At 60.7% G+C, this 17,521-nt stretch overlaps 1 protein-coding gene across 3 annotated transcripts in view; it reads right to left on the bottom strand.

Annotated features, from left to right (window-relative positions):
* HAUS7 (HAUS augmin like complex subunit 7) overlaps positions 1-3,302 on the bottom strand; it is a 28,337-nt gene extending 25,035 nt beyond the window's left edge. For all 3 annotated transcript variants that reach the window (XM_078065082.1, XM_036093737.2, XM_036093741.2), the window contains exons 1-2: positions 3,154-3,302; positions 2,110-2,225 (exon numbers count right to left, since the gene is read on the bottom strand). In XM_078065082.1, the coding sequence (XP_077921208.1) occupies positions 2,110-2,225; positions 3,154-3,261 (224 nt within the window). In that variant the 5' untranslated portion in view covers positions 3,262-3,302. The remainder of the gene's footprint in view (positions 1-2,109; positions 2,226-3,153) is intronic.
* Between the last annotated feature and the right edge of the window lie 14,219 nt (positions 3,303-17,521).

Genomic DNA, 17,521 nt, shown 5'->3' with positions numbered 1-17,521 from the left:
CCTGCAAGGCTCTGCAGGAGCTGCCCCAAGCTGCTGTTGGGGCCACTGCAGCCCAGCTCTCCCTCCCACACCTTGATTCCTCACTCCGGTTGAAATGAGCACCCACCATCACCCGTCCCCTCCCAAATCAAGTGCCACCTCCTCTGTGCCAACATGCATAACATTCAGACTGCAGAGGTATGCCCACCACTGGGATTCATGCCTAGGCCTTTTGCAGCCGCTAGAGCCCCCACTCCTTGAGGTCACCCATCCATGCCTGAGGCGCCAGGAATGATACATGGGTGTGCATGTGTCCATGCGCCTGCTTATCATCCAACAGCCTGGAGCACATTTCAAGTATGTCCAACACCGTGCAGCAGCCTGGGGCTGACACACGAGTCCTGCCTGGTACATGCCCTTCAGCAGCTCCCAGACAGGACAGCAGGCCAAGACAGACCCAATGTGCTGAGAGCTCTGGGAGGGGGTGTGCTCAAAGGGTTGTGGGTATCTGAGGGGAAAGAGGGATATGTTTTGCCCTGGGAGCTGGAGACTTTTAAAAAAGAGCTGCGACATGTGAGCGGGGTCTTTGAAGGTTATCCAGAGACCTGACAGTGCTTTCAGGAGGGAGAGCAAAAGGGTACAAGAGCGCTCTGAGCAGAGGCGTGGGGTGGGCCTGGGGGAGGGCCTGGAGGACAGGAGGACAGGCTGCTGGAAATACAGAGGCTCAAACATGAAAATGCCTCCCCTCCCTCCCAGCCATTCGCAGGACAGCCGGCCCAGGGCCAGGCCTGCTGGCGTCCCATGGCCTGGCAGGTACACCAGCTGGGTGCAGGCCGCATCCTCGCTGCTCCACCACCAGGCTCCTGCCCAGGCATCTTCCTGAGCTGCAAGGGCAGAGAGGCAAGGCTGAAAAGGAACAGGCCCAGACCTGGCCTTCCGAGGGACTCCTGTACCAACCGACCGTGGCCACTCCAGAGAGGGCCCTGGGGGTCAAGCCCAACAGCACAGGAGCCTGCTCCGTGAGAGGCCTGGTCGAGCCTTCCCCGCTGTAGCCTTGGCACAGAGGCTCAGCTCATGGGCTGCTGCTCACAAGGAACAGACAGTCCTTGGGACTTTCTGGATCTTTCCCTTTGCCATCTGGGTAGGCTTTGCTTCCCTTGCACAGAGCCAGGCACACCCACCAGGGCACTCCTCGATCTGAAGGACTGGGAAACAGGGTCTTGGCCCTGCTTGTCACTCCTCAATGGCAAGATGCAAGAGAGTTCACAAGTCCAGTCTGACAATGAAAGGATCGAGGCCCCTGCCGGCTCTGAAACTAGTAAAGCAAGGAGAACACTCAGAAGCCCAGCTCAGAAATAAGTCAAACAGAGAAAGACATGTATCATATGACCTCACTGATGTGAAGAATTCTTAATCTCAGGAAACAAACTGAGGGTTGCTGGAGTGGGGGGTGGGGTGGGAGGGATGGGGTGACTGGGTGATGGACACTGGGGAGGGTATGTGCTCTGGTAAGCGCTGTGAATTGTGCAAGACTGTTGAATCTCAGATCTGTACCTCTGAAACAAATAATGCAATATATGTTAAGAAAGAAAAAAAGAAGAAGAAGAATGTAGCAGGAGGGGAAGAATGAAGGGGGGGAAATCGGAGGGGGAGAAGAACCATGAGAGACGATGGACTCTGAAAAACAAGCTGAGGGTTCTAGAGGGGAGGGGGGTGGGAGGATGGGTTAGCCTGGTGATGGGTATCGAGGAGGGCACGTTCTGCATGGAGCACTGGGTGTTATGCACAAACAATGAATCATGGAACACTGTATCTAAAACTAATGATGTAATGTATGGGGATTAACATAACAATAAAAAAATTTAAAAAAAAAAGAAGCCCAGCTCAGCACTTCAGCTGAGGCGGCAAACAGACCAGCTAAAGCACTGGCATGGGGGGTGGGGGCAGCACTTTCAAGGCAAACTTGAGCACGGTTTCCATGGCTGGCACTTCTTACCCAAACAGCTGTTCTCACGGTGACCGTCTGGGAGTACCACTACTTACAAGAATATCGAACACCTATCTTTCCCAGGTGGGCTGAGTGGTGCCTGGAGTACCCCAGGGATGGGGAGGAAGAAACAAAGACGTTACCGAACACACATCCACTCCAGGATCTCCAAGCGGTACTTCGAGGGAGTACACAGCAGTTCCTGAATGGTCTTAGGTTCTGTGATATAAAGACCCTCAATGACCGGGCAGTTGAGAGCCTAAGCAAGGAAAGGAAAACCAGGATGCTTTAGAAATCGAGTAGGACTTAAGGGTTGAAATGCTCCTCCCTTCACACACATTTACTACCCACCAAGCACACACCAGGCTTGGTAGCACACACGGGCTCCCCAAACCCCACCGCCTCCTGGCAGCGCTCTCCCTCCATCTTGCCCAGAGTTAAATTTTCCTCATTCTCAGCCCACATCCCCAGTGGCCTGTCACCCCACCTCCTTTAAGTACTCCCGCTCTGGCCTCGTGTAGCAGTTTAACCTAGTAGCAACTAGAGGCTTTGGCAAGACTCCGAGATTCTGATCCAGGCTCCCAGCTATGCCACAGGGAAGGGTCAGGGAGAAGGCAGATAGCACCTATCTGGAGTGCGGGGGGGTGGGGGGGACGGAGGAGGAAGGAGGGGAGGGGAGGGGGAAGGGGATGGGGGAAGGGGATGGGGGAAGGGGATGGGGGAAGGGGATGGGGGACAGGCAAGGCGGGTGAGGCAGAGCAGCGGCGGTTCGTGGGGCACCTGGGACGGCTATCTGCCCTACGAGCATCTGACTCTGACTCGACAGGGTGGCACGGACCCTGCCTGTCTCCCCCCAACCCCGCGAGCTCCCTGAGCCCAGGGCCCGTGCCCTCCCCGTGTCTGCATCTGCCTCGTGCGCCCAGCAAGGTCCTGCAGAATTCCTGCAACGTAAGTTAAGGGGGAGCACGCGCGTGGCGCCGGCCCGAAGCAGCAGGCACGGACCACCGAGACAGCAAGCGCGAAGGCCCGGGGCCGCCCAACGAGCAGAGAGCGGACAGAGGCCGCCGCCGGGAACTGAAAGACCGGCCGCGCGTGTGGCGCCGCCGACTTCCGCAGTAGGCCCTGCCCGATCCGCTGCCCTGGCCCCCGCTGCCCCCGGGGAGGGGGGCGTCCTGGGTCCCCGGCACCTTTAGCTTCGCGAACACCTCCACGGCCGCCTGGAGTACGCCCTCGTCGCCCTCGTCGCCCTCGTTCTTGTAGCCGCCGCCACCGACGCCGACACCTAGCCCAGCCATGTTTCGCGCTCTGAGCCGCGCCCCGCCCCCGCCTCCGGCTCACTAGCCGGCCCGGCTGCCAATCACACGCAAGCCCCGCGCCCCTCCCACCCGCCTGCCCGCGCCGGCCCGCCCACCCCTCCCCGCCCCCGCCGCGCCTTCTCATTGGGCCGCAGCCCCACGCGAGCCTGGGCACCACCCAGGAGGCAGGGCTCGGGGAAAGGGCGGGGCGCGGGCGGGCGGGGCCGGGCCCTCTTTGGCCCCCTCGCTCGCGTCGCGCCTGCTGGCGGCCCCGGCCGAGCGGGCGTCGGGGCGAGCCTTCGCCAGGAGAGGGCGCGCCTGCCTCGGTCGGGTTCTCTAGAGGATGGAGAGGCGCCTGGCGGGTGGGACTGAACTGGGACTGAGCGTCCTGGCTCCCTGTGCGGGGCTCTATCTCCCGTTTCCCACACTCACAGCTGTAGTTAGAGGGAAGTTCCTTGTGTTCCAATCCGACCCCACTACTCACTAGCTGGGTGACTTTGGGCAGGTTACCTAACCTCTCTGTGCCTTCTTGCCCTCACCTAATGGGGAATAAATGAGAGCACTTACCTCATTGGATTGCTATGAAGATGGAATGAGGTAATAATTCCTATGACAATGCCTGGCACGTACAAAGCACTGTGTAGATGTTCACTGTTATTGTGCCGGACTCTGCTACTTTCCCCCCCTCCTCCCCCACTCTGTCTTCCATCTTCCTGGAAGGTTCTGTGGCTCCTTCCCGCCCTGTCCACTTACAAATTTCTTTGCATCTCTCACAGCCCTCAAACTCAATGAGTCCGGCATGAAATCTGACAACCCATCTGTCTCCAGACCTCCAACGCCCCCATCCCTGGGACCTGCTGATCTGAGGAGGCGGGAAGGAGCTGAAGAGGGGCTGGTGCCCAGGGAGTCGGAAGCCAAGGCAGGCAACTGCTGCCAGCTCAGTCCTCTCGGGAGTCTCTCCCTCCTCTGTGCCCTGCCCTGCCACCTCCTGGAAAGAGGGACCAAGAGGCAAATCTAGAGACAGGGGGACCCAGGGACCTGGTAGGACGCAACTGCAGTCCTCTGAGTGACAGGAAAGGGCTCTCAGTTCTGTCCCAGGACGAGGGGGCAGGAGTCTGGGTTAACAAAAAAAGACCCAAGCCTGTCCTTGTGGGGCAGGACCTGATTCCCTACTGAATGGTTTGTGATTCCGAGCTATTCTGAGGACACAGAGCCTTGGAAGTGAGCTGAAGGGACATGCAAAGCACCATAAGGCCCCTTCCCCTGTCCAGCATGGTTGCTGCCTTGGGCCCTTCTGGCAGCTGAAGGCTGTAGGGGCTTTGGGCTGTTTTTTTTAAATCTTTTTTTTTCTCTTTTTGTTTTTGTTTTTCTTTCTTTCTTTTTAAAAAATTTCATTTCAATCACAGCCCCAGCTCAGACATTCAAATTCTTGTGGGTTTTTCTGTGGATCTTTCCTAGGACTGGGGAATTTGGCGGGAGAAACCACAGCAGTGTGGTGGCCTCCCCCACCCTCCCCATATCCTCTGCTCCTAAGGATCAGGAAGAAACAAGCCCCTGTGTATTCTGGAAGAAAATTCCCCTTCTCCACCCAGCCCGATGGAGCCAGTACTCTAAGCAGTCCTTCCCCAACTCAGCAGCTCTGTCTATGGCATGGGGTGGGACGTGGAGGGATTGACAGGGCCTCGAAGGGAGAAAACCATCTTGAGAGGTCATGGGGTCCATCGTCCTGTACGGAGGATGTGCTGGCCAGCCCTCAGCTCATGGAGGTGGCTGCCGAAGACCTGCGCACACCACCACTAAATCATGGTGCCTCCCAAACATCCTCCACTGGAAAGCTGGGGGCTGGGATGGAAACAGAGACTGCTGGGCCTCTCACGGAGTGGGGAAAGAAGGAGCCGGCTGATAGAAGCTTCTGGAAACTTGAACTCAAGCTCAACACAAGGAAGCACCTCTCCCAGAGGACACTGCCTAAACCCCGGCTGGCTGCCCAGAAAGGGAGAACACTCCCCGTCTTGGGAGATGTGTAAGCCCAGGGAGGTGGGTAAGGCTGTGAAAGGGTGGGTAACTACAGTGAGGAAGGAGAGGACAGGCCTCTAAGAGGCATTTCTGCCCAAAGCCCCCGGGTTCTGTGAAGGAGGCTTGCGTGGGTGAGGGGCCAAAAATGCGGCTGAAGGCTCTGTCCCCCTAGGAGGGGATTCGGTAGGAACAGGGGGTCAGTGGAGAGTATGGCTCCCTGGGCAGATGGAGGCAGTTCATGCAACAAGAGCCAACCTCCTGATCATGGGGGAAACTTGGCCATGGGTCTCAGCAGGGCCTCAGCCATGTGTCAGTACTTGGAAAACAGGCTGGAAATTGAGGCCAGTTGACAGGCACCAGCCCCACCGTGCCAAGGATGGGCTGGCAGGCAGCGCAGGGCAAGGCAGCCAGCCACGTGAGGCACGTCACTTTGTGCAGCGGGCACAGAAATGGACAGCCCCCCAGATGCCTTCGCTCAACGGCCTCCCTGCCCTGGAGCAGCAGCTGTTGGCGGGAGCTGTGCAGGGCGTCCGGCAAGAGGAAGGTCCCTGAGAGCATCTCCACTGCAATGTTGAGGCTGTCTTTAGCAACAGATCCCAGGGTTCAGGGGGAATCTTAACCAGCGCTCCCCTCCCCCGCAGCAGACATTGCCAATCAAAGGAAGCTGGAGATCAAGGGTTTACACTCTCCGTCAAGGAAGAGAAAGCAGACTGGCTTCTGCTGCATCTGACAGGAGCTGAAGTCCTTGTTCCCCCATAAACTCTTGCCCCTGAAAGAGGGGAACCTTCAAGGGACAAAGGCTTCCTCCAACTCCCACTCTCCTCAGCCCCAAGTTTCCCCAGGAAGAAGAGGAGATGAAGGGACTCCTCACCACATGCCCTGGGAGCACCAAATGCAGGCTCTTGAAGGAAAGGCAAGTGGTGAGTGTGTGTGACATTTCAGAGGAAGAATTCAGTTATGGTACAAGAAGCTGCTCCAGTCCGTGGGAGAAGTAAGTAGCAGTTCCTGACACTGGACTGAGGGAGAAATGAGACATGGTAACGAGGTCAGGCTGAGGATGGTCTGAGGCCAAGACTCTCCACGGGCAAGGTCAAGGCTACCTTTTCCGCCCCTCCCTCTCCCCCCTCCTCCTGCCCTAACTTCTCTCTTCTGCCCCTGACTGAGCTACCGTGCTGAGCTGTTGGTCACCATCCACCCTGGTGCCCTGGTCTCGCAGCCAGCCCACAACATCTGTGCCAGCCAGGAGCCCACTCAAAACCAGCCACCTTCACACAGATGGGAGGAAGAGTGGAAAACCGGGAAGTAAGGGATTTTGTATGTGAGACCCCAAACTACCACATGGGCAATGAGACCTAAAGGGTCCCCGGAACAAGAGTGATGTTGACATCCCTTCAGGTGGTCACTGTTAGTCACCCACCTCAAGGCCCTGGGGACCTGTCTGGCCAAGCACACACTCCTGGAGTCTCATAAGTCCAGAGGACTCCGGAGCTGCCACCATGGGCCTGACAGATATGAGCCTGCCACAAGCATAGGCTTGGGGGAGTCTAGTAGGCTCCCACCCAAGTACTGGACGGATGAGACTATCAATCTAGGAGCTGACCGATGACAACCACTTCTAGAATGCTGTCCTTCTAGACCTCCGTGCGGACACCGGGAGTCTGCCGGCACATGAGGATGGAGAGGCTGTCCTGGGACCTTGGCCTCCTCTTCCTGTCACTTCTGGTCCCTGTGCTAGGGCAGGGACCATGGCAACCTAAGGCAGGGACAGCTGGCTCCCTGCTCACAGGAAACCTAAGGAAACCTTGGCCTGCCCTGGGCCTCCTGCTTCAGGGCCCCAGCCTCACCGCCTGCTGCTGAGGGGCCCTTGGAGCCCAGGGGATGCCAACAGCTCCCAGGCCACAATCTCCTGCAAGGGCCCATTTCACACGCCTAAGACCCAGATCAGATCTCAGACTACTCCTAGGGTCTGAGAGGATCTGTGAAGTCCATCCACCTTGCAGGCATTTGTAGGGGTGTGGACAGAGTCAGGCTGCGGGCCAGGAAGTGGACCCATGAGCCCTCTCCTAGTCCCCATGGATCCAGGGGTGAGAATGAACCCGGGGCTGGAGGGGGCCCCAGCGGACATGGTCACGGTCTTCACTTGCCTTCTTGACCCAGGCTCCAAAACTGGGGTGGGGAGGGCTGCAGGCTGGGCCCCTGGAGGCCTTTGGGATCCAAGCTCAAGCTCTCATGCTCCTCTTCTGCAGGGGCCCAGGCTGCGATGCGCCCGGGCAGGGTGAGGGGTGGGGACAGCTGCGCGTCGGGGGCAGGGGGGAGGGGGGCGGCTGCACGTGGGCCGGGGCTCAGGCTCCCGGGCCGCAGAAGAGGAAATGGCGGGCGGGATGGCCCCCTCCGCAGGGAGACACTCGGGTCTAGACGGCTTGGCAAAGCCGGCAGGACTGAGTCACATGCGTCTGGAGCTGGAGACGCAGGCGCCAGGACTGGAACACGAACGTGCCCACTGCGGAGGGCCAGGCGGGGGAGGGGGCGCTCAACCTCGGCTTCCCAGTGCCCTGCCCCCAGCTAGCACCCAGCCTCTGATCCCTGCCTGAGCCCCCCCACCCCATGCCCATCTGGAGGGGCAGAGGTTAGCTTCCACACGGAGTCGAGCAGGGCCCACGTTATTGGTAAGGAACCAACTGAATTTCAGAGGGGGAAGGGAGGTGGGCAAGTGGCCCCCACGTGCCCCCGTCCCAATCATGGCCCTCCTCCCTCAACCCAGCCACAACAGCCACCTGGGACCTTTGTGCCCCAAAGCCACCCTGGCCGCACTCCCCCCAGCCCAGGCCCACCTTCTACAGACACTCGGCAGCTGAAAGCAGTGGCACCTTACTCTCCACTACCCCGTCCCCAGCCATCCTCGTCCTGCTTGGGGTCCCGTGCCCCCTTCCCTCCTTCTCCTTCCTCCGTCTCTCTGTCTCTCTCGCCCTTCCCCTCGCTCTCTCCCTCCCTCACTCAGGAACACCAGGTCTCTGGATGGGCTGATATATTCAGTGCTCACAAAAGCATCTGCAGAAAAAGTTGTTTAATTGGGACCAGATCCTCTGAGGTTTTAATGGCATTACAGCAAGACGGGTTTTCTCTAGGGAAGAAACTGCTGGCAACAGGAAGAGAGCACAGAAAGTTTGGCTCTTTTCTTCTCAAAGCTTGAAGGGGGAAAAGGCCCATGTACCTTTATTTATATACTAGAGATGCCTGAGTCCGCACCCTGACAGTCCCTCCCACAGATTCCCAAGGACAGAGCCCAGCACCCATGCTCAGGGACACCCTGGTTTCAGTGTGACTTGGACACGACGACGCAGGCTCAAGAACAGGCCTGCTCCCTTGTTCTGTGTCTTTGGCTGCAGAAGGCCTGGTACGCAGTAGGGGCTTGAGGCACGTATCAAATGACAGATAGTGGGAGGGCAGGACAAGCAGCCCAGACCTTGGCCCCAAGCTGTGCATTCATACACGGAACTGCCTTCTGGACATCACCACTTGGCTGTCTAATCACCACCCTCACACCTGACAGGTCAGGAGGTGGATTCCTGAGCTTCTGCCCCAGGCTCACTCCGCCCTCAGCATTCCGACTCTCCCCACTTCCCTCACCTGCAGCCTCCACCCTGCACCGGCCACCCTCACGTCTCCCCTACGGGGTGCAGCTGCCTCCACACTGGCTCCTATCTTCTCGCTTGTGGCCCCAACAAGTCAGTGTTCCCCTGCAGTCTGTGAAATCCTTCGATAATGTAAGTCAGATCACGTGAGTCCCGTGCTCAGAAGCCCACTGTGGCTCCCTGTTTTCTTCAAGGTTACAGGCAAAATCAGCCTGCCGCCCACAGAACGCCCTGTGCAGCTCGCCCTGCCGCCCTCCCCCGGCCTCTCCCTCCCTCAGCCTCCTGCCCCACACTGGCCTACTTGCTGATTCCCCCGCCCTGTTCTGCCTCCCAGCCTCGCACTGGCCATCCTGCCCTTGTGAAGGGCAGACAGAGCTCCAGGGAAGAGTCCCCCCAAATGTTACTTCCTCACGGTCCTCATCTGAACCCCCATCAAAAGTACCCCTCCCTCCAGTCACCATGGCCGTCTCTTTCCTTCTGATGGGGTCCCTGTGCTCCCCCCTACACAGCCAGCTGGCGGTGTGCCTCCCCACACAGTGCCCCGGCATGGTGCCTGGCCCACAGCAGGAGCTCGGGAACGTTCCCTGAGCAAAGAATCCATTTTCCAATCCTCTCTTGATGGGAGGAGAGCTCTCAGCTGTGCAGTTCTAAGGAGGCTTGAGGGATGAGGAGTGTTGCTTTGGCATCCTCCTGGCTCCCAATCAGAGCCCCCGACTTGTGCGGGTACGTGTGCACATGGGTGTGCATGAGTGTGTGGACAGTGGGCCACGTGGAAGGGCAGGGCAAGAGAACAAGAACCGGGAGTCTGTTCCTTGCCCTTAGAATCCTCGATCATTTAATGTAACTCCAGGCCCCTTCCAGCTCTCAGATTCTAGAACTTTGTAAGGAGCGCACACCCACTACATTAAGATGGAGAGACCGAGGCCCTGAGCAGGGAGACTTGTTCCCGACATCACATGGCCAGTCTGTCCAGGGCAGAGCTGCGAGCCCAAAGCTCGCTGTATCCCTGGTTCCTGGAAAATCCCAACACCCCTCCCACCCCGCGCTCCAGACACTAGGCTCAGGGTTAGTGTTGGCTGGGGGCCCTGCCTGTCCCAGCCCAAGTCCACGAGTGAGCTCTGGGTGTAGGAGGGGTGGGTGTGGGAGGGGACCTCAAGTTTTGCTGAGCCCCCCACCCCTGCAGGCTGGCTCTGCTCTCTGGGGGTTTCCTCAAGGTCCCCATGATGTGCAGGTCCTGCAAGACTGGACAGAGCAGGTGGCCAGGTGGTCCTTGGGTCCCCAGCAGGAGAAGGACAGCAGGACAGGACTCCATGGGAGCTGGGGAACTGACAGGGCCCAGGCCTCGCCCCTTCCTGCCTAGGTGGGTAGAAGCGGGGTCCCTCCCTCCTCCAGACTGCTGTGCCAGAGAAACCTGGGAGCAGGCTTCCTCCCACCCCCAGCCCAGCTAATGGGAACCAGATGGCAGGATGTTTAGTCAGCGCCTGGGGAGCGGCACGAACAGGGGAAATGGGTTGGGGGCCAGGATTCCAGAATCCATCCCCAGGCAGGGGGAGGGTCAGAGCAAGGGCTCCCACCACAGTCCCACTCCAGGGGCCCACCTCAGGAAGGGTCCTACCTCAGGAAGGGTCCTACCCCTCCTCAGACAATGCCTTGACTTGGGCAAGCCCTACCCCCCTTGCTTCCTTCTCTGTACTGGGGAGGCTGGGAGCGCTCAGTCTTCCAGGTTTCCCGGGCAAACTTCTCGTAGTCTCCCCGGCACATCTCCAGCCTCCCTTGCCGAAGTGCTCCCCCTCCCAGAGCTTCAGCCGTCCTCCAGCCCAGGGCCACACAGGCACACCAGTGGCTTCATCCTTGGCTCCCAAAGTACTTGCTCATGCTCACTCCACAGATAGTCTCTGTCTCTGGCCTGTGTGTGGCACAGCTCTACATTCAGGCCATAAACCAGAGCCCTGGATGGGACAAGGGAGAGGGTGCCAATGGACCCTGTGTGGCTCTTACAAGACTGTCAGCTGCCATGGGGGCTCCCTGAAGGCAGCAACACCCCTGTCCCCCCTGCGCACAGACCCACGTATGCAAATGTCGAGGAGCCCAGTGAAGACCCTCTTGCTGGGGACTCCCCGCCCTAACCCCCCACAGCCCCCTCCTGCATCTCACACACTCCCCTGTGGCCCTGGACAGAGACCTGGAACCCCAGATGGTGGTGGGAAGCTCCTTCCAGATGGCCCTTCCTGGCCCTGCTCCCCGCTCCCTGCACCCTCCCCCAGCTTCCCCCTCTCCCCTCCACCCAAGCCTTGCCCACAATTAACTCATTTTTTCAGATCGCTTCCAAACATAAGTCAACGCTGGACAGAGCTGTAGGAAAAGCTTCCTCAAAGCTGGCCCCAAAGAGCCATGTGGTGAGACGGGGCCTCTTTGCCAGCCCCCCGCCCCCCGCCCATCCGCCCGCCCTCGGCTCCCACAGCAGGGCCTGGGGCTGGGGCCCTCCTAGGGTTGGCCCAGAGGCCTGTGGTCAGACACTTCCTTCTTTGCCTCTTGCTCCTTCCCTCAGGCCCAGCTTCCTCTCCACCTTGTTCCATCCCGGTCCGCAGGTGCCCCTCTGACCAAGAGGACGTGCCCGAGGCAAGGGGGCATCTTGGGACTGCCTGATGACAGTGGTCACACTGGGACCCAGCAGCCCCTGGTTCACACACAGTTTAGTTTTTCCAGAGGAGAAAATGGAGGTCTGGAGGAAAGGGAGCTGCCTCCAGGTAGTCGGGGAGCTGGTACAGGGACCAACCCGAGGTGGCCTGTGCCCAGGGGGCACTGGGGCCCCGAGAGCTGGGGTCCGTGCTTGCCACCCTAGCTCTGCCCAGCTGAGGTTTCCTCCGAAATTGGGAGGCCTCAGCACTGGCACCCATGGCAGAAGCCCACAGGCTTGGCAGGTTCCGGGCACCCCTGGCACCTGCCCTCTATCCCGAGGGCCCAGAAAGCCCTGAGGCCCGCTGCTTGCGAGGCCCAGCCCCTCCCCTTTCCCAGCCATGGACGTAGGACCTGGCAGCCTGGGGTGGGTGGCTTGCCCTGTGGTGGGCCTCGCAGGTCCACTGTGCACAGAGACAGAAACCCCATTCATGGGGGCCACTGGGCCTGGTCCAGTGGAGAATAAATGCAGGCCTTACAGCAAAAGACCAAGAGCACTCGAGTCCAAGAAAAAAATCAATCTCTCTTTCTCTTCAGGTGGGAGAAGGGGATGTTGTGGGAGGTTGGGGGCAAGGCCTAGGGAGGTATTTGTTTTGGGGGGGCCTTCCTGGGGGGAGGGCTGGGGCAGGTGGGGGAGGCTCCTAGGGCTGCAGCCAGGGCCGGGAGCTTAGGGAGCAGGACTGCGGTGCGCCATCCCGCTTGTGTCCCATCCTGCTGTGGCTGACGCTTCCACCCCTCCCAGCTAGTCACCCCCTCTACTGGCCCAGGAGGCCTGCGCGGCCCAAGCGAAGGGGCCATGAAGAGCATGATGCTCCCAGTCCTGGCTCTCTGGGTGGGGAGCTGCCCTGGAGGTGCCCTGACCAAGCAGGGGCCGAGCCTGAGAGAGCCCACGGCCACACCAACCCCCGTGGGCATGCTGACCCTGCAGCCGTCGCCGCCCAGCTGGCCTGGGCCCCCCAGTGGTGAGTAAGTGGCACCAGCCGGAAAAGGCTGGTAGGAGAGGAACACTCGACCTTGTTATTAGAATCCTCCCCCGCCGCCCGGGGCAGGAGCAGAAGGAGAGAAGGTTGGTCACCCCAAGGCTGCCCACCCAGTGCTCACCCTGGGTGCTTCCAAGGGGGTTAGGAGGGACCCATGGGCCTCAGGGAACCCTCTCAGGAGGGCAAGAGGGGATGGCAGAGCCTGGGAGGCCCGGTGCCCATAGCCCAGAGTGAGGGCAGGGGAGGAAAGGAGGGACCACTATAGCTGGGGCTGGAGTAATGGATCCAGGTTTGCTGGGTGGGGAGCCTGCTGCCTTAAGACCGACTGAGGAGACCGGGAGACATGTGGGAGGCTGAAAGTGGGGGGACCCAGGGCTTGGGAGGGGTGGCACCAGCGGCCCCAGGAGACCAGCTATGGTGTGACCTTCATGCTTGGCTGCCCCACTCTGAGGCCTAGGGGTGGGATGAGAGGAGCTGGTGGGTGGGCCCAGGACCTGCAAGGGATGCCCATGGTCAGGGCTCGTTAAGGTGGGGCTGCCATGTGTTAGAGGGGAGGCAGGCAGGGTGACCCAGCCCAGGGGCCGCTGGCCTGCTTATGACACTGAGCAGCACTCTGCTCTCTCTCTGGTGCTTGTGGTCTTCCACTCTGAGGCCATGAAAAGCCTCCACTCTGGGGCACGAGATACTCGATGGCCTCGGGGGTCTGTGACAGAAGGCTGAGAGCTCCTGAGGGTAGGAGAGAGAGGAAGAAGTGAGGCCTGGGCAGAGAGAGGAGGAAGGGGGGCCAAACTGTGACTGATCCCCCCTTAGGACGGAAGTGCAGCCTCTCAGCCAGGCGGGGGCCCCAGCCGGCCCAGCCCATATTGTCTCCTTCTGCAGGTCAGGTGCGAGCCACCTTCGGGAACGGCGGCCTGCACAGACCTGAGGATGGGCACCTGGACTGACCACAGGTGCAGCCCACCTCCAAGGAAGGAGCCCAGGAAGCCCCTACCCAGCCCCCACCCAGCCCCCAGCCCCAGCGGAAGGCCCCCCTCCAGGCTCAGAGGAGGGACTGGAGTCACAGCAAGGGGCCCAGCAGCCAAAATGGGGGCTGAAGCAAGGCCCCAGGCCAGCAAGCTCAGGTCCTTGCAGGCCAGCAGGGGTCCCCAAGCCCAAGACGGGGCAGTGGCCACCAAAGAGGGCCAAGGCAGGAAGACAGGAGGTCGGGGAGCCAGGAGAAAGGGCCCAAAGCCCGGGAGACCTCCCAGAGGTGCGAACCGGCCAGGACAGGAAGCCCCCACGTAGAGCCTGCAGGGGCTGTGCCTGAATCTCAAGGGGCTGAGGCTTGGTCGCGTCTTCACCAATCATACCAGCGTCCCCAGCCCCTCGGGCCCCGCCCCACTCTCAGTGCGCCCAAGCTGAGTAGCCCCGGGTGCAGCCAGGAGAGGAACCTTTCAAAGGCAGGTCCTCTTCCCCAGCCTCAGGGCCCCCATTTGGGCTGTTGTCCTTCGTGCTGTGTTCCAGTTTGGCTGGCCAATCTGCTGGCAGGTCCGGGGGGGGGGCCCAGGCAAGCTCCAGCCCCTCGGCAGGCCTCTGTTGTCCTCCAGGGGCCTTCCACCAACCTGGCTCAGGGGGCCGGCATCAAAAGAAGGATCACAGCCAAGGCCAAGGTGGCAGCGGCACCAAGGAGACCACAGGCCGTGGGCGGAAAAGGCCTAGAAGCGGGCAAGGGCACGGACAGAGGTTTACAGACCGGGGCACTGCAGAACAGGCCGTGCCCTCCCTTCCAGCCTCCTGCCTCCTGACCCAGGCGCCCATCGCCTGCAGCAATGTCAAGGTGAAACACATCCTGCCCTGACTGACCCTGGCCTAGCCACGCTCTACCTGGCAGGTAGGTGACCGCCTCCCCCATACTCACCCCTGTAGCAGGAGTGAGAGGGCCACACACCTGGGCTTCCCTTCTAGTGGGTCCTCAGCCACTGTGGCTGCTACATCGCTGGACCTGGAAATGGCCCCCCTCCCTGTGGGTCCTGGTTGGCAATGAGAAGGTGCCCCGACTTGGGACAGTCAGAAGAGCCAGCTCCAGGGGCGCTGGGTGGCTCAGTCAGTGAAGTGTTTGCCTTTGGCTCAGGTCACGATCTCAGGGTCCTGGGATCCAGCCCCGTGGAGCACCATGTTGGGCTCCCTGCTCAGCGGGGAGTCTGCTTCTCCCTCTCCCTCTCCCTCTGCCCCCACCTCTGTTCATGCTCTCTCTCTCTCTCTCTCTCTCTCTGTCTCAAATAAAAAAAAAAAAAAAGGGAGTGCCAGGTCCTCCGGCCCATGTTGGGGAGGCCCTGGCAGAGGGGAAGGAGACAAGGGAGCGTGGAATGCAGCCCCCTGTGTCTGCACAGAGAATGAAATCGCCAGGCCCCCAGCACACACGTTCCGGGGCAGCCCAATCTGCAGTGGTTGGACCTGAGCAAGAACAAGCTGTGCAGCAGTCCTTGCACTCGTGCGACCAGCGGGTCTAGGCTGGCAGGTGTGAGATGGCTCCAGGCATCTGTTGCTTCTCTCCTGGGGGATAAGGCCTGGAGGGGCTGCTGCGCGGAGTACCCAGCCCGGTGGGCCTCAGTGGTTTGAGATGACACAGTCCACAGATCCTCAGGCCCCTCAAGGGAGCGTCGCTTCTGGGAGAAACTGAGTAGGGGTTCTCAAAACCCTCACCGACCTCGTCCAAGCGGGAACTGGGAAGCCATAATGCCACCAGATAGGTGTCCCCTGGGCAGGACCAGCCCAAAGCCATGCCCAGAGAGCCTAGCCTGGCTGGTGGCACCCCAGTCCCCAGCCCCCACTTCCAACCCCCCCCCCCGCCACGCCACCCCCAGAATTGGACGCGGCTGAAGCGGTTGAACCTGGATGGGAACTCGCTATCCACAGTGCCAGCCTTGCCCGCCTCCCTGCACGAGCTCAAGCTCAACGACAACCTCCCGCAGGGCCTGCCGCGCAGCAGCTTCCGGGGTGTGGGCAGGCCCTGGGGTCAGGGGCCGAGGGGGCCTGGGAAGCAGGGGAGGCCAAGGGACAGCACGTGGGTGACAGCAGCTGGGGGATCGGCCCTGGGATAGCCTGGCTGGAGGGCAGAGGAGGGAGCAGCCGTCTGGGAAAGTGGCCCTGGCCTCTAGGGGCAGGGAGTGTGTGGCGCTACACACGCAGCTCCCAGGGGACCTCCAGAGTTCTGCAGTGGGATCATGTGCCTCCCCCCCCCCCCCCCCGCCCACCTGCCCTGCAGGACTCAGCCGGCTGCCGACGCTGGAGGCGGAAGGGAACCACCTGCATGATGGTGACATCTCGCCCCTGGCCTTCCAGCCCCTGCTCAGCCTGCTCTGCCTGAGGCTGGATGGAAACTGTCTGCGGACCATCCCCCCCACCCCCCGGCCCCGCCTGCCAGCCTCCCTGCGGGTGAGCCCCAAGGCCAGGGAGGCCGTGTTGTAGGCAAAAGGCCAGAGCACAGCGGCCCGGGAAGGGAGCTTTAAAGATAACCCCGCAAAGCCTCAGTGCCAGAGGGCCTCTCCCCCGACTCCCGGAGGCCCAGAGCTAGGCTTTGGGGACTGTGTTGGACCTCCTGGGTGTCCCCGAACAAGGCTCAGGCCCTCCCTGCGCCACATGGCCCCCTTGCTTGACGGTGCTCTTTAGCGCTGTGTCTTGTGGGGCTGGCAGGTGTTGCTGGGACCCTCCGCAAGATGGCCTACGGCCCCGAGAGCAGCAGAGATGCGGACACCTGGGTCTCACAGATGGGCCAGGTACAGATGGGAGCCGGGCCAGGCAGGTGGGCCCCTCACCCTCACCCTCAGCCCTGGCCCTAGGAGCTGCACCTGGGCGCCAGTGTCATCGAGGACGAGCGGCTGGCCCCCTGCGCTCGGACTGATCTCCCGTGACGGCTGCCACCTGCCCTGGCACTGCCCGAGCTTTACCCCGATGGGCACATGGAGGCCAGAGAGGGCGGAATCACCCAGAGGAACCCAGAGAGTAAGGAGGAGGGGTGGCTCTGTTGCTTGGGCCTGGTCTCAGGTGGGTCATCGGCCTCCATGCGCAGGGCTCAGGGTGACCTGGGCCCTGAGCCGCCCACCTACTCCTCCAAGATTTCCCTGTCCCTCCCACCCAGCAAAATCCCCAAAGCCACAGAAACCCCTTCCTCTGCCCATGCCTGGATTCGCCCTGTAGGCACCCAGCCAGCTCTCTGGGAGGTGCTGTGGGCCTAGACAGGGACAGCGCGGACGCTGAGACCTGGTCAGCTGCTGAGTTTAGCTAGGGGGTGACAGGGGCAGGAAGGGGCACGGAAGAGAAAAGCGTATGAGTTTCCTGGGGCGTACCAGACAAGTACCACAAACTGGGGAGCTTAAGACCACAGAGATTTCTATTCCCACAGCTCTGGAGGCCGGAAGTCTAACATCCAAGTGTCGACAGGGCCGCGCTCTGTCTGCAGGGGGACAATCCTTCCTTGCCTCTTCCAGCTGCTGTTGGCCCCAGGTATTCCTCAGCTCGTGGCCACATCACTCTGGCCTCTGCCTCTGTTGTCACATCGCTGTGTCTCTGAGTCTGTCCCCTTCTGTCTCTTATAAGGACACTTGTCGTTGAACTTAGGGCCCCCCCAATCGAGGATGAGCTCATCTCGAGATCCTTCACTTACATCGGCAAAGACCCTTTTGCCAAATAAGGTCGCGTTCACAGGTTCTGGGCAGACATATATTTGGGGGCCACTATTCACCCCACTCCAGGAAGGGTCCAGGATGAGTCCCTAGGATCTGGTTTGGATAGCTGGGAGGAGGCACCAACAGAACGGATCCAGGAGGAGACCCGGCTCTCATCGGCCCTGCCTATGGAGTTAGGATGTGGTCCGGGAAGCAGCAGGAGGGCTGGGGAGTACAATCCATGGGGTCTGGCAACCACCATGGCAGGGCAGGGGGGTGGTAGGCAGGGGTCAACAGACACTCCGACCTGACA

The sequence above is a fragment of the Halichoerus grypus genome, chromosome X (assembly GCF_964656455.1).
Source record: "Halichoerus grypus chromosome X, mHalGry1.hap1.1, whole genome shotgun sequence".
Classification (NCBI taxonomy): domain Eukaryota; kingdom Metazoa; phylum Chordata; class Mammalia; order Carnivora; family Phocidae; genus Halichoerus; species Halichoerus grypus.
The sequence above is the reverse complement of the archived record's forward strand: the minus strand, read 5'-3'. Positions and strand labels throughout refer to the sequence as shown.